Source organism: Diadema setosum, chromosome 1 (genome assembly GCF_964275005.1).
Source record: "Diadema setosum chromosome 1, eeDiaSeto1, whole genome shotgun sequence".
Classification (NCBI taxonomy): domain Eukaryota; kingdom Metazoa; phylum Echinodermata; class Echinoidea; order Diadematoida; family Diadematidae; genus Diadema; species Diadema setosum.
Window position 1 is genome coordinate 18,741,844 of NC_092685.1, and position 14,642 is coordinate 18,756,485.

Below are 14,642 nucleotides of genomic sequence, written 5' to 3' on the forward strand. Positions count from 1 at the left end.
ATTACAAAAAAAAGGAAAGGAACATGATGTTGAAATGAGTTGTGTTTTTCTGTTTGACACATTTTCTCAAAACATGGATGCATACGCTTGGAGGTTACTCATGGTGCTTTGACATGCAGTCCAGTTGGATAAGGTATAAGGTGTGTGTGTGTGTGTGTGTGTGTGTGTGTGTGTTTGTGTTTGTGCAGCACTGTATGGCTGCATAAGTGAGGACATTGTATCAATCATGAGAAACAGAGTATTTAGTCACATACGCCATGACACACACACCTGGCAGTACAGGGAAGTCCTGTAATAACAAGGTCACCTGGAACACCAAATTTACGATACCTCATTATAACCAGTACTTCATTGTAAACATACTAAAAAAAGATCAGATATTTTAAATACGGTAATGGAATATCGGCATCGCTGAATTCACCTCATTATCTAAAGGTGTTGCCTTGTAAGTACGCTCATTACAGCCATGCAAATTGTTTGATTGATTAATATTCCCTATTGTGTGTGTGTTTTTTTTTAATGGAAACTGTAGATTTCATACTACAGGAGTAGTTTGGGCATATATAAGTCTGTACACTGTCTGTATTGCTTATGGAGAAACTTGAGGGTTATAAACGACTATAATCGGAGGATACTGTCCCTAGACGAGCAACCAGCAACATACATCAGTCATTCCCTACCAGCACTACAACATGTGCAAGCAAAGATGACCACTAAGGGGAAATTTAAAAAGCATGAGATCAACATACACTCCTCATATGGTATAGTGATACTGCACATTTATTCCTTTTTCTCAAGAAATTATGAAATAGAATTCCAAGATATAATTGATGTATCTATCAGGGACAACAGAAGAAAAAAAGTGCACCTGACTGTGATGTCCCACTGTCTGACAGACCATAACATTATTTTACAGTTTTAGTTAAGTCCCAACTGGTGTTTACCATCAAGTAAAGAGTAAACAAAATGGTAGTTTTTCAGTGGATAAAGCTACATATTGTGATGCTTTATGATGTTGGGGTGTAGCTATGCAGCTTTGCAAAGTCCTGTAGAGTAATACAACATTTTTCCTTAGGACTCATAAGATTTGGCTAACTAGCATTAGACAAAATCATTGCACAAATGAAGTCAATTGATAAGAGTCTCTTGCTGACGTAGTAGCCCGAAAGATGTCCTTTCAACATCACTGCTCTGGCGATGACACACACGACGTTTTCACACAGAATACCCCAAAAAACTCGCCGATATCACTGAAATTGTTTTATCCCTGCAACACTAATGTCTTGAAAAAATCGGAGCATTGTACATAAGTGAAATTTGTACGTTGTTGTTTTTGTTTTTGCTCCAGCAACAGCAAAGATTGAGCTTCAAGTGCCAATAACAATTCTGAGAGTCATGCTTCAGACTTGATCCCCTCAAGGCCCTTCTTCTCTAAACTTGCCCAAAAGCCAAGAAAGACGTCTGAAGGAATGTCCCACACACCCTGAACAGGAACTCAGAAATTGCTTACAGTAAAACAGTGATTGCATGCACACTCATAACTGTTTGAGTGCACATTGTTAAATTATGGCCTTATTGCTGCACACTTTTTGCACACCTGTGCATGTTCGCGCATGTTGGCAAGAAAATAAGAGTACACACGTGACTCATTTCTGCCCTTATGATTGGCTACATTCTTGAACCCATATTATAAAACACCATGACCATCCTGTCACCGATACAACAACGGTAACATTCCATTGCCTGCCCGGCAGAAGGGCCCTAGCATGAAATTTCAACTCCAAATTAAAGGGATGGTAGAGTATTGGTGGAGATGAGAATTGGGCTTTTAACTTTTTGCAAAATACCAAGAAAACACTTATGAAATAGTACAGAGCATACCATTTTAAGAGGAATTCAAAGTTTAGTTGATGAAAATTGGGTTTGGAATGACTGAAACATCCAAAAATAAAGTAAAACAAAGCGACCGTAATAAAATGTGGGTCCCACACTTTATTAAAATCGCTCTGTTTTGGATATCTCAGCCATTTCAAAACCAATTTTCATGAAATAAACGTTGAATTCCTCATGGAATTACATGATCTTTCATATTTCATAAGAGGTTTCTCATTATCTCACCAAAAAATGTTATAAACCTGAAGTTAGGTCTCAACCAAAACTACACGATCCCTTTAATTTTTGTTCATGATATAATTTGACAAGGGTTTGAAAGCTCTTTCGTTATGATGTGACCATCATTTTAATTTTAGTTTTTGAGCATGCAAGCCTCAGGACCCCTCTAATGGGCAGACGACTGTTCTTTCCTCCACACGCAAGCAGCAATGGATTGTGGGTCTGAAGACAAAAAGTTTCTGCAGTCGAGCCACTGTGGTGAGCGGGAGAATACATTGATCACTTCTCATCTGGATGGTCGACCAGAGGATGGGGGTCACTCGATTCTGACCCCCTGATGGTCATCAACCTGGCAGGAGCATTTTCTCCACGACTGGCGTGACCTGTCCCAGCAGGAGCTCTGTCATGAAGCCGCATACAACGAGCAGGAGACTTGTGGCATGATGACAGTCTAGTATGACTGCACAAATGAGAGAATGAGAGCCAGAATAGAGAAAGAGAGAAATTGTAAAGAGTCAATCCTTGTCTCATAAAGAAAAGAGACGATGTATTTCTACATTTCCAATTGCCGGAGAACAGCCTTTCTCTGATTGTGGAAAAATTGTTATTTCTCTTCTCTCCTCCTCCATCGCCCCCCAGACCCCCATTACACCTCATTCTTCATTTCTCTGCAAATTAAATTGACTAAACATCCTGTCTCAATCAATCAAAAAATTAAAATAAAAATCCTTACAAAAACAACCAGAAAATTATGAGTAAATGGATAACTCTAACACATTACCTCTCAGCAAATCTTTTGTCACTGCAAATGGATCAGTTCAAGAGTAAACATGGTTCTACATTTAAGTTGTGTTAACGAGTCAAGTCTCAAGACACTACATTTCTATGGTTTGGTGCTGCATATATTTCTAATGTTCCCATTCACTTTCAGTGTTTCACTTGGTAGAGTCAAAGATTTTCTTTAATTTGTGCTCTCTGTTGATCACATATAATCACTTCATTTGCAGAATTTTCATTTATGCTCTTCAGTGCTTCATCTATACCTGAATCTAAATTGCCGACACATTTGGAAGACCGAAGTTCCTATTTTTCTATCTCTCAAATGGGCTAATAAATTTTTGTATATTTCTTTTGTGATTTCTTGCAAGATTGTTAAACTTCCGCTGATGAACGCTGTCGCATTGACAGGCGAAAATTTTTGAGGCTTCCCATTGTGATATTCCATATTGATAAAAAAAAAGCTGTGCTCGATTTGCACAGAAAACAGGAAATACCTGCAACAGCTCGTGTGCTGGCGGCTGCCATGAAAAACTTGGTCAGGAGGTAGGTGGTGAAGACGTGATTCTCGCCCCAGATGACCGCTGGGATGACCAGCAGCTTGCCGGCCGAGGACAGGAGGAGGGCTCGCAGAAGGCAGGAGTACCTGGCACGTGAATAGAAAGGGAGAGGTTTAGGTCTCTCTCAGTATTTAACCATCACAGCACAAAGACTCATACACAATGACAATCTGCTCATACTGTTCATGAGAACACGGTAAACCCTTTAAAAATCTCCACCACGGTGGGGGTGATGGGGAAAATACTTGCATTATATAACAACAAAGAGGATTGTAAGATACTATGTATCAATTGGCAAAATGGAGGTATTGGCAGACATGTACAAGTATCTTTTATAATTCTGATCTTTTACTTTTTCAAATTCCATATTTCATTACAAGTTTTATACCAGTGTCAGTTACAACTTCATCGAAATAAACATGTCGATATTCATGTCTTTACTACCACACTGAACATAATTAGTGCATCTGATTTCAGAATACTGTAAAAACAAACATTTTTATGAAAGCTATTTTTCACGCTCAAGAATTTTACGTGCTGTTAATTTCATGGATGGCCACAACAAGTGAGTGAGCACTTCAAACAGCTCAACACTGCCATGGTGGTTAAGGGCTTTAGTAGCAACATACTATGACAAAAGGTAACTAGGCTGCCTTGTGACAGCAAATTCACTCATGCTACAGGACTAGTGAAAGTGGAGAAAACTACACATTAAACATTTAAGTTATGCCCCTACTATAAACCTACCTTGAGATCAAAGTTACACAATTACGTTATAACAGGCAAAAAAAAAAAAATAATAAAATAACAATAACAACCATGTAATATATTACCTTCCTTGATATTGAAAATATGAAATTACATTGCATAATGATTATATAAAAAAAAAAAAAAATCTGTGCACTTTTATTTCTGCACTAGTTTCATGCTGCCCAAAATGCATGAAAATTGTCACTTTTACAGTAATCCAAGTTACACTGTTTATAACCGTAATCTAACATATGGCGAAGCTCTTTATCTTTTCCTGTCATACCATCAGTCCTGAAATCTAATGAAATCTATTAAGTCAAATAGACTGGGCCATGGTAGAATGTAGCCTGTGACAAACGTTTACATTAGAGGTGTATGTGACGAGTAAAGCAGATGACATTTGATCAGTGCACTGACAACACAGACAGGTTTGCCTTCTTTACAAAATCACAAACCAACAAAAATACAGACAATTGCAATGATTTTATATCAAGCGAGCTGTACAGTACTGCTCCTAACGATCTATCAGAATTACGGTGCAATAGTTAAACTGTCAACAAAGAGAGATATGGAGAATGAATGAAAGAAAAGATAGAACCACATACCCTGACGGCCAGAGGTCTTTATGAGTGTACTTTGCATATATCCAGCACATGGCAATCACACCGAGCATAAAGCCAGCCAACTCTGAATGTGAGAAGAAAAAAACGCAGGAATGGGTAATTCATTGACAACATATTTGTAATCATCACATACATATTTGAAAACTGAAGAAACAGAAGACTTTCGCATCATCGTCTCTGTGAAAACACAACAGAAGGACATCTGAAAAGATATAAGGACATCTGTAAGTGCATCACAAAACCAACAAAAAGTCGGACGCACTGATTTTGTGTGAGGAGTCAAAACAGGTGAAATGAGCCAACCTCGTCAATCTTGAGTTTTTCATATTTTCTGAAAGAGCAAGTTCTCTTCTTTCTATGTTTGGGATCATGAAACAAATGGGAAATTGTCTTTTTAGCAGTTTTTCTAGAACGCTTTTTTTTGTGTAGAATAATGGGATTAGGTGTGTCTTACAAAGTCCCCTTTCCATTTCTTAAAGGGGATGGCTAGTAACTGATCAGTGGGAATCAGTGGGAATGCTGGAGGATGATTGTTCCAATCCTTGTGGGATTCATTTAAGAGTACATTATATATCTATTGTTGTGTGAAAATTACTTGCTTCAGAATGGTCTCATATTCAAGTACTGTGCAGTTTAATGTTTCCAGGTTAGCGTGGCTGGTCAGTGACGGGGCATTAATCTGCACATTACTTGAATATGAGACCGTTCTGAAGCAAATAATTTTCACACAACAGTAGATATATAATGTACTCTTAAATGAATCCCACAAGGATTGGAACAATCATCCCTCAGCATTCCCATTGATCGGTTACTAGCCATCCCCTTTAAAAACCCTTTATATCTTCACTTTCAACTCAACTTTTGAAAGGATAATGCTACTGCTTTGAAAGTTGGTATTAGTCATGAACAAATGTGTTAATAGAGCATGCTCAATTTCAGCGTATTCTGATAATCCCTTCATTGTTCTTGCTATGAAGTTTTACATCCTGTTTTTTGTTCCATTCGTGCACGAGTCAGAGCCTCTTTTCATCAGTACACTTTTCTAGAGTGTGTGCTTTCATTCACAGGTTCCAGCTTCCTCCTTCTTCCTACGCACAAGTAGGGAAAGGAATGCACTCAAGAAGGATCCAGATGACTTACCATCACTTGATGCCTTCCAAAAGGCATTACGGGAAGTCAAACTGTAGCAAATATTCCTTCCATTAATTTTTTAACTGTACCTCACTGTAAATATGTGCACTGAGAGCCTACATTGTATCTGTGCTCATGGTTTTATTGATACACGTGAACCACTCTGCAGTGTGATTACTCATCAGACCCTGAAGGATACACTACAAATAGAAGAAGAAGAAGAATCTGCTGACTGATAAGTTCAAATCTAATTCTAAACCTTAGAAATGCAGAGGTTTTACAATATTTTTGCTCTCATTGATACCACCGCTGTCAACAAATAATGATTTCACATTTTTGATGATATTACAAATCAAAAAAAGGGTTTGTCAATACTGTACATCCCCCCCCCCCCCCCCCCTCACGTCCAAATAAGAGGAAAGCCAGTACAAACAAAGAAGACTGTTACCTAGGCCAGCCACAAGGAACATGGCGTAGAAGTCCCACTGGAGGGCGTAGTGGAGGAAGGGACGGCTATCATCCTGGCTGGAGTCACCGGAAGAGTGGGCCCACTTCATATAGGCATCACACAGCAAGCAGACGATGGAGATTCGCCAGTGGAACTGAAAAATAGGAGAGATGCATACACCCAACACATACAATGTAGATACATAACTGACCGGAGCAGGATATTTTCTGTGCTCGGATTGTGACTCTCAACACACACATGGGACCTCCATTTTATGGCCTATCTTTAATTGGGACAGAGTATTTCGCCTCTTACTAGTGGAGACGGCATGACGACAAGTGGCACTGCTCAACAAGATTCACTGGGTCTCAAACCAAAGCCATTTGATTGCAAGGCAGACACGCAACTGACTGAGCCATGTCTTCCTCCATGCTATTCAACTATAACTCACTCAGAGCGCCCCTTGTCTCTCCTCCCACCCCCACCCCTCCCCCCACCCCATTGTCCGTTATGTCCAAAGAGTTAAATCTAGCTTATCAAACCATCTCTCCATAGTCCATCTTCCTTCTGATAGTTTTACTGTATTATAATGTCATGTAATGTCAAATACACAACTTGAAACCTTTCTCCCTCCTTCAGCTGTTGACATCACAGACATCTTTAACCCGTTGAGAATGAGCTGATTTTGCAATAACATACATTCTCCATAGGCACCTGCCAAAGTATACTTGGGACTAGTCTTCAACGGGTTAAAAGAAATAATAAATGTTAGGTCTACTGTACATGCATTTGGTTGTTCCTTGTGCAGGCCTGTCTCCATCCATTATATTTTTACTGTCTTTATATGACGTGCATTACACTCTCAAGCACATCACATTTCCCTGCTGTTTATGAAGGACATGAAATATTTAGAGCATTATGTTTGAAAGAAAGAGAAAATTTGAGATATTTTGTTGATTCAAAAAGGTAAAATGACAGAGGTGGATTTTAACCAAAGTGTTTACTTGGCTGAAATTACACTAACATGAACAGAATTATTTGATAAATCCATGAACTCTTACAGTGGACTCCCATTATAATGAAGTCGTTGGGACTGGCAATTTTCTTTCGTTATAACCAAACAAAGAAACACAAAAAAACACAAAAAAACATAGAAAGGATAAAGTTGCAGCCTGAATTTTTATTTTGTTGTAACCGGAATTTTGTTATAACTGTGTTCCTTATGACGGAAGTGCACTGTATGCAATAAGAAGGAGATGAAGAATGGAGGACCACACAAGAATTCAGTGAAGGACAGCATCAAACGTACCGATATGACATTATTGAATAGAATGTGGCGGTAAGCTTGAGGCTTGAATAGCAGTGCATCCAGTAGAATGATGACTGGGTCAAACTCCACGTACTTGTCAACAACTTGCTTGCAGCTCACCTAAAAATGGCATAAAAGATACACAACATGACAGACCAGATAGATGAAACGGATCACTCTTCAAAAATAACACAAAATTAGCAGGATACTCAGCAATTGTTCAAAAGCAGAAACAACTATTTAAAGAAAGATATGAATAAATATTAAAGTACTGATAAGAAGTACACCTAGTACACTTCTTTTTAAATAAATAACAAAAAGTACTTCCCCCATCAACTTAGCTATGCTGCTGTAACATAAATACAAAAAACTGACAGATATTGAACACAACATCTCAGAACATTATGCAGTGTAGAAGGCCGATGGTCCCAATGTTAGCCATGCTTCATCTCAGACTACTTGGAAACTGATGATGCTCACACCTAGCAGGATTCAGTACTGTCTTTTCCAGCACATGCTGTGTCAACACTCAGACTCCAAGTCGGCCAAAGTCTACCAGAGCCTTCAACACAAATGTGATCTTCTCTCCCTACAGTAGAGATCAATAATGTACCCATTACTTATCAGCAATGGAAAAGGATCGCCACAGCAGCAATTTTGGGTGATAGAGAAGGCAAGTCCATAACTATACACAGCCCAGTCGCCATATAAATTTCCTTCGCACAGTGTCTGGTCGGGCTAGCGAGTCCATAGAAGCCACAGTCACCAAGTCCGCTCTCCATTTCCTCTACTCTACTCCCTGCTCGACTCATCTGACACTCCCTCCACCAGGCAATACCAAAATATAAAACTTGGTGGTGTCTACCCCACAAACACCTGTCTTTAGGGAAGAGAGCAGAACTTATTTCCAATCTCACTCGGAACAGATGACCCAAGCTAACTTGTTAGACATCGACCACACTGCCCTGGAAGAATCAGTGGATCTCCACATGTATCTCAATTCTCTGTTCATTTCCTTGCAGACATGCACATTGTCATGCATTCTTCTCTTGTGATGTAACTCGTTAATTCCTGCATTTAGATAAAGCCTGTCTTCTTTGTTTTTTCTGTTCGTTTGAGTTTTGCCGTTTCTTGTTCTAGACTTCTAAGTTCTACATCAAGACTCCCGACCATCCGACGCTATAGCTCAGTGTGACAGTGTATCTTTTTGGCAAGAGTTCCTTATGTACTAGTAAATTACCCCCACTAATCTTGCTAATGCATGCTTTAATTTCACTCACCACTGTGACTACACTACCTAGACAGAAAAATCTGTCTATCCTCCGGAGGTTTTTTTTTAAATCATTTTTTTTTTTTTTTTTTTTTTGGGGGGGGGACATTTACGGCTGTTAGCTTATGCACGGATGCATGCGTGCACACACACACACACATATATATATATATACATACATACATACATATATATATATACACACACATATATATAATATATGGCAAACAGTCAGGACAGCGTGCATCTGTGCATTAGGAGTTATGGCATACTTGTGAAATAGGCCCCACCACATAGATGACAAGTTCAAAAAATTTTTACGAGCGAGATTTTCATGACTCAGCATCTCGGCGTGCGCGCATGTGCGTGAGCGAGGGAGCGAAACGACTGAGCGAGGGGAGGGTATGGAAGGGGGGTGTCCGCCCTCCCACGATAGGGAGCTTTTTCATTTTTTAGCTCTCGATGGTGCAAGCTGGTACATAATTAAGTGACTATTTTTTACTTATTTTGAAAGACAAAAGGGAAATATGCCTTCAATCGCAACTCTCACTTTAATCCATTAAGCTATGCTCCCAATGCATGAGAAAAATGGATGCCATGTGTGAGATCGTGAGATGGACCTAAATGCTTGAGTCTCACGCAGAATGCATGAGACTTGGTAGCTCTGCCACCACTGCCTGTCCATACTAAATTGGTAATACAAATGTTCTGTGGCAGCTTGCCTATTTATACTCGTGAATTCACCCCCATCGTGTGGCGTTCATCAGTACATTAAGCACGGTGGTGGGGCTTTCTTCCACAGTAAAATACTGGTTAATGCCGCCCCACCCACCAGCAGCATTTACACAAGATTGATACAGCGGCGGGGCCAATTTCCACAGCATAGACCTTGAATCTTGAATCTTGAAATGATAATCCCTGTAGCAGCTCGTCGAAGCTAAACTGGGATGGGCTGTGCGATGACGACGTTGGCCGACGGTGCTTGAAGTGCTATTATACAGAGTAACTATTTACAATAAAATGTCATGTGCGTGCAAATAAAAATCAGGCTGCCAGGCTTACAGCATTTTGGACCCTACGGGAGGCTGCAACCTTCTGATAATTGGTAGGGCAGCCTTCTGGAAGGTGTCAACAGTAGGTGCAGTGACAGCGTTGCTTGGTAGGTGGTTCCAGATCCATACAGTACGTGGATAGAAGGAATATTTGTATGGGTCAATTGAGGCATCTGGTATCATGTATTTGAGCTGGTGGTCATGTCTGCCAATGTAAGGGGCTGGAAAGATGGAGGGCGGAAGTGATATGTTGACAAGGTTGTAGTGGACTTTGTAGAACATGGTGCATTGTGCTGTGAGGCGTCGTGTGTGCAGTGTGTCCCATCCCAGTTTGGATACAAGGGATGTAGAGGAAGTACCCCATCTGTAATCATGGTGAACGAAGCGAGCAGCTGCTTTTTGGACTCCTTCAAGGCCTTGTACTGTATTGGTGTGGTATGGATTCCATGCCTCTGATCCATACTCTAGCTGCGGACGAACAAGCATTTGATATGCCCTGTTTTTGACAGTTTTGGAGCATGGGGAAAATGTACGACGTAGGAGACCGAGAGTTTTGTTTGCTTTTTGGTGAATGGCCTGGCAGTGAGTAGCCCAGCGAAGATCTTTTGAAACCGTGACCCCCAGGTACTTGTATTGTTGGACTCTGGGTATGGTCTCCTGAAGGAGCTTGTATTCACGGAGCGAAGGTTTCCGTTTTCTGGTAATAGTAAGAGTAGCACATTTGGGAATATTGAAATCCATTAGCCACTGTTTGGACCACTCGGCGAGAGCATGGAGGTGGATTTCGCGGCAGATAGTACTATCATCTGCAAACAACCGCATCTTGGACTGGACATGTACATTGATATCATTTACATAGAGCAGGAAGAGAACTGGTCCGATCACCGAGCCCTGGGGCACTCCTGATGACACGGGTCTCCAGGTTGATTGAGATCCTCTTACTGTGACTGCTTGTTGTCTACCAGAAAGGAGGGAGTTGATCCAGTGTAGAGTATTGCCAGTTATGCCGTAGTATTGGGAGTTTCAAGCTTAGCCGTTGGTGAGGAACTCGGTCGAATGCTTTACGAAAATCCAGGAAGATGATATCTGTTTGGCCCCTTGACTGAAGAGTACTGGACCAGTCATGAATGGCTGATATGAGTTGGGTGGTGGTGGAAAGTTTCTGTCTAAACCCATGTTGTATGTCAATGAGGATATTGTGGGAGGAAAGATGTTTGGAGATATGGCTGAGTATGATATGTTCCATAATCTTGGAACAGACACAGGTCAAAGAGATTGGTCGGTAATTTGCAGGATTGCATTTGTCACCAGACTTGTGGATAGGAGTAACTCGGGCATGCTTCCACTGTGTAGGAACAGTCCCTGTGTCGAAACTCTGTTGGAATAAGAAGGCCAAGGGTGGAGCAATCTCGTGGGCTATGAGTTGTAGTAATCGAGGAGGTAGCTCATCTGGGCCGCTTGCTTTTGATGGATTAAGTTCACGGAGCTGTTTCTCAACACCAGGCCGGTGGATGTGGAGATGACCAATGAGATGGTAGGGGGAGGTGCCCTGGTGGGGATCTGGGCAAGTGTCTTCTTTGATGAAGACTGACTGGAAGTAAGCATTCAGGCATTCAGCTTTGTCCTTGTCAGTAGCATAGAGCTTGTCATTCTGGTGTAGAGAAGGGATTCCCAAGTTCTCAGTACGAGAGAGTTTGACATAGGACCAGAAGGTTTTCGGGTTTTCACTGAGGCTTTCGCCAATCACGTTGTTAACATAATTATGGTGTGCTTGGTGTACTAATTTGGAGACTTTGTTCCTATGCTGTCTGTAAGATTGCCAGGCAGCTGTCGTAGGGTTTCTTCGAGCTTTCTTGAACAGTCGATCACGCTTTCGCATGTGCCGTTTAAGCTCAGGTGTAATCCATGGCAAGTGGCGTCTACTTTTACTCATCTTGGATGGGATAAAGTCTTTGATGCATTTGTTGAGAAAATTGAGAATCTTGGTCCAATTTTCATCAACAGAATTGAGTTCCGGTGATGAAGCAAGGAAATCAGTTGAGAAGTTGAAGACGGCTTCTGACAGACCCTCGTGATCAGCTTTGTGAAACTGAAGGATCTTCCTAGCTGGCTTGGGTGCTGTCTTCAGATTGCCAGAGAAGATGAAGGATATAATATCATGATCTGAGATGCCAGGATGTACATTAACGTCTGAAACGAGGGCTGGGTTGGAGGTTACAAGAAGATCTAAGATGTTACAGGATGCAGGGCGAGTGACTTCTCTAATAACTTGTGACAGTGAGTTTTCGAGTAACAAGTCTAATAGCTGTTGATGGTTGCTTGCACGAGAAGGGTTGGTGATGGTACCAGACTCCCAGTTTATGTCAGGGAGGTTGAAGTCCCCTCCTATGACGATGTTTGGGTGGCTTCTGTGATGTTTGGTCATCAGTTTAGATAATGACTGCCATAGCTGATCCAAGTCTGTCTGTCTTGCCTTCTTTTGAACTGACGATACAGTGTAGATGAGGATAGACCTGGAAGCTCGACTGCTGCTACACAGCAATCTTCCAGTATCTTCGGTAAAAAAAAAAAGTCCTGCTTCCGATTACTTGGAGGGCGATAAAAGCTTGCTATGAATAGGGGTTTCGCATTTGTAAACTGCAAGCTACACCAGAGCATCTTTCGTCCTCCCTTTTTCCCGTTTTTTTTTTTTTTTCCTTTGGTCTTCAACCTTTTATTCTCCGAAGGACTCCTCAATGTCCCTTGACTAATTCAACGCCAATTTAACCATAATCTAAATACAACCCTAACATAACACCGGGGTACTCCTTGTACACAGTTTATTATACTGTGGGAGCCCCCGCTACTCATTGTGGGGCTGGTCGCAGTTAACCCAAAAGTACACTAACCTAACCTTGCTTGCTAATGAACGGATGCACGTGCACTGCAGTATCGTAGGGCCGATTTCACGATTTTGCCGGAGTTACAGCTGTACTACTACACACTAGTGTGGAGTGGTATGACACTACAGGTTATCAGCACCGAGACAACGGGGGCAATTTAAATTACAAAAGGATCTCAATAACTCTTCTCACTCCTTTTCTCCAGGACTGGTTAAATTTACTGCACTGGTATATTTACTAGTGGTAGTGGTAGTGGTAGTGGAAGGCGGCAGGCTATTATTGGCAATATTGATTCGATCTAGAACTAGGTCAAGAGACATCCAGCTACAGCTGTACCATTTCCATTGTATAAGTCTAGGGCCAAGGCTCTAATAATAAGTAATATGATCTTCCTTATCATTGCATTGCTAACTTACGCAGTGAGATATTTTGATGATTCCGTTCCCATAATCTCGATGAACCTCCTCTGCGGAACTCCCACATTCGATGCATCGATATTGGGATTTAACGCATTCATCACTTTCAGGCATTACGAATTTACGGTGATACACATGTACACACACTGACTCCTGACTTGTGAATCGCTTGTTTATCATTAATGTGCCAGTAACTGTAGTAAAATGTTTTCATGGCTGGATTTCCCCTCACATCAGCCCACGCACTACAGGAATCCTAATGCGTGGATGGGCACGTGGGTTGTGCTTTCTGTGCGTCGATCGTTCATGATCAGCTGTGCTGGGCTAGCTGTGCATACCACTACATACCACTGAGTAGTAGTGAAGTTTCCTTCAGAGCGTTGAGGGCGTTTGCAACTATAATACAAAAGTACATTTTGTACTAGATGGTGTCTAGTACTAGAAGACTATTCCTATAAAGTTGTACGGTATCGAGAAGGGAAAAAAATTAGAAAAAATAAGACCATCATAAAGTCTCAAGAGACGTCCCCTTTCTTTTTCTTCTTCTTCTTGTTTCTCTTTTGTCATCATCATCATCTTCTTGTTTCTCTTTTGTCATCATCATCATCATCATCATCATCATCATCATCATCATCATAATCTATACTGACGGTTAGACTTCTGTTTCTTCTTCTTCTTCTGCTGATCATTTTGCTTCTCTTTCTTTTTCGTATTTTTCTTCCTCCTTCATTATCCTTCCCTCCCTCCATTTGTCCCTTGGACCCTTTGTATAATCATACAGGGTAATCAATATGAACACTGACTGTATCATTTCTTTTAGATTAGGCCTATAAACATTTTAGGATTTCACTATTCCAACATTTCTCCAGAGTCCAGTTGATATATCTTTTGGGCAGTTTGAATGGATAACGCAAATGCAAGCATCTGCACATTCGAATCATGAACAGTTCGTGATTCGTATATATAAGAATCCTACAATCTAACATGTTTACTTCATGCTATATGAATTTCAGCTTTTATCTCTATCTCTCGAAGCGTGGAATCTATAATTGTAGCTATCCCTGGTATAGGAGATGATAATTGGGGTTTAACATTTTGTTACGCTCTTTTGTTATACGGCGTTTAGATCATAGGGTATTTCTTTGTCACCTGTGTATAGGTCACACGACCAGCGTATTTCATTGTAGGGAGAGAGTGGGGAGAAGTGGGACAAAAAAAAATTGTTATTTGATGAATTTCCTCCTATAACTTTTCTGATGTTTAGAATGGGGCTCTCATATCTCGGACCCAAAGACTACTGATGCTAGGCCAC

General features: G+C 40.9%; 1 protein-coding gene across 1 annotated transcript; it reads right to left on the reverse strand.

Annotated features, from left to right (window-relative positions):
- Nucleotides 1–768: 768 nt before the first annotated feature.
- On the reverse strand, nucleotides 769–13,650 carry LOC140227874 (protein ARV1-like). Its single transcript, XM_072308263.1, has 6 exons — nucleotides 13,331–13,650; nucleotides 7,711–7,830; nucleotides 6,402–6,555; nucleotides 4,805–4,886; nucleotides 3,387–3,535; nucleotides 769–2,572 (listed from the first exon to the last, which is right to left on the reverse strand). Exons 1-6 carry the CDS (start codon nucleotides 13,508–13,510, stop codon nucleotides 2,457–2,459), a joined length of 801 nt encoding a protein of 266 aa, XP_072164364.1. The 5' UTR covers nucleotides 13,511–13,650; the 3' UTR covers nucleotides 769–2,456.
- Nucleotides 13,651–14,642: the final 992 nt, after the last annotated feature.

Bases quoted from the DNA above. Each gene is read 5' to 3' on its own strand.
- LOC140227874 (XM_072308263.1), bottom strand. From the start codon at position 13,510: ATGATAAACAAGCGATTCACAAGTCAGGAGTCAGTGTGTGTACATGTG. The intron at 6,556-7,710 runs GTACGTTTGATG...CCTATTTTTCAG, and splicing joins TATTCAATAATGTCATATCG to TTCCACTGGCGAATCTCCAT. The intron at 2,573-3,386 runs GTATTTCCTGTT...TCATTTGTGCAG, and splicing joins CAGCACACGAGCTGTTGCAG to TCATACTAGACTGTCATCAT.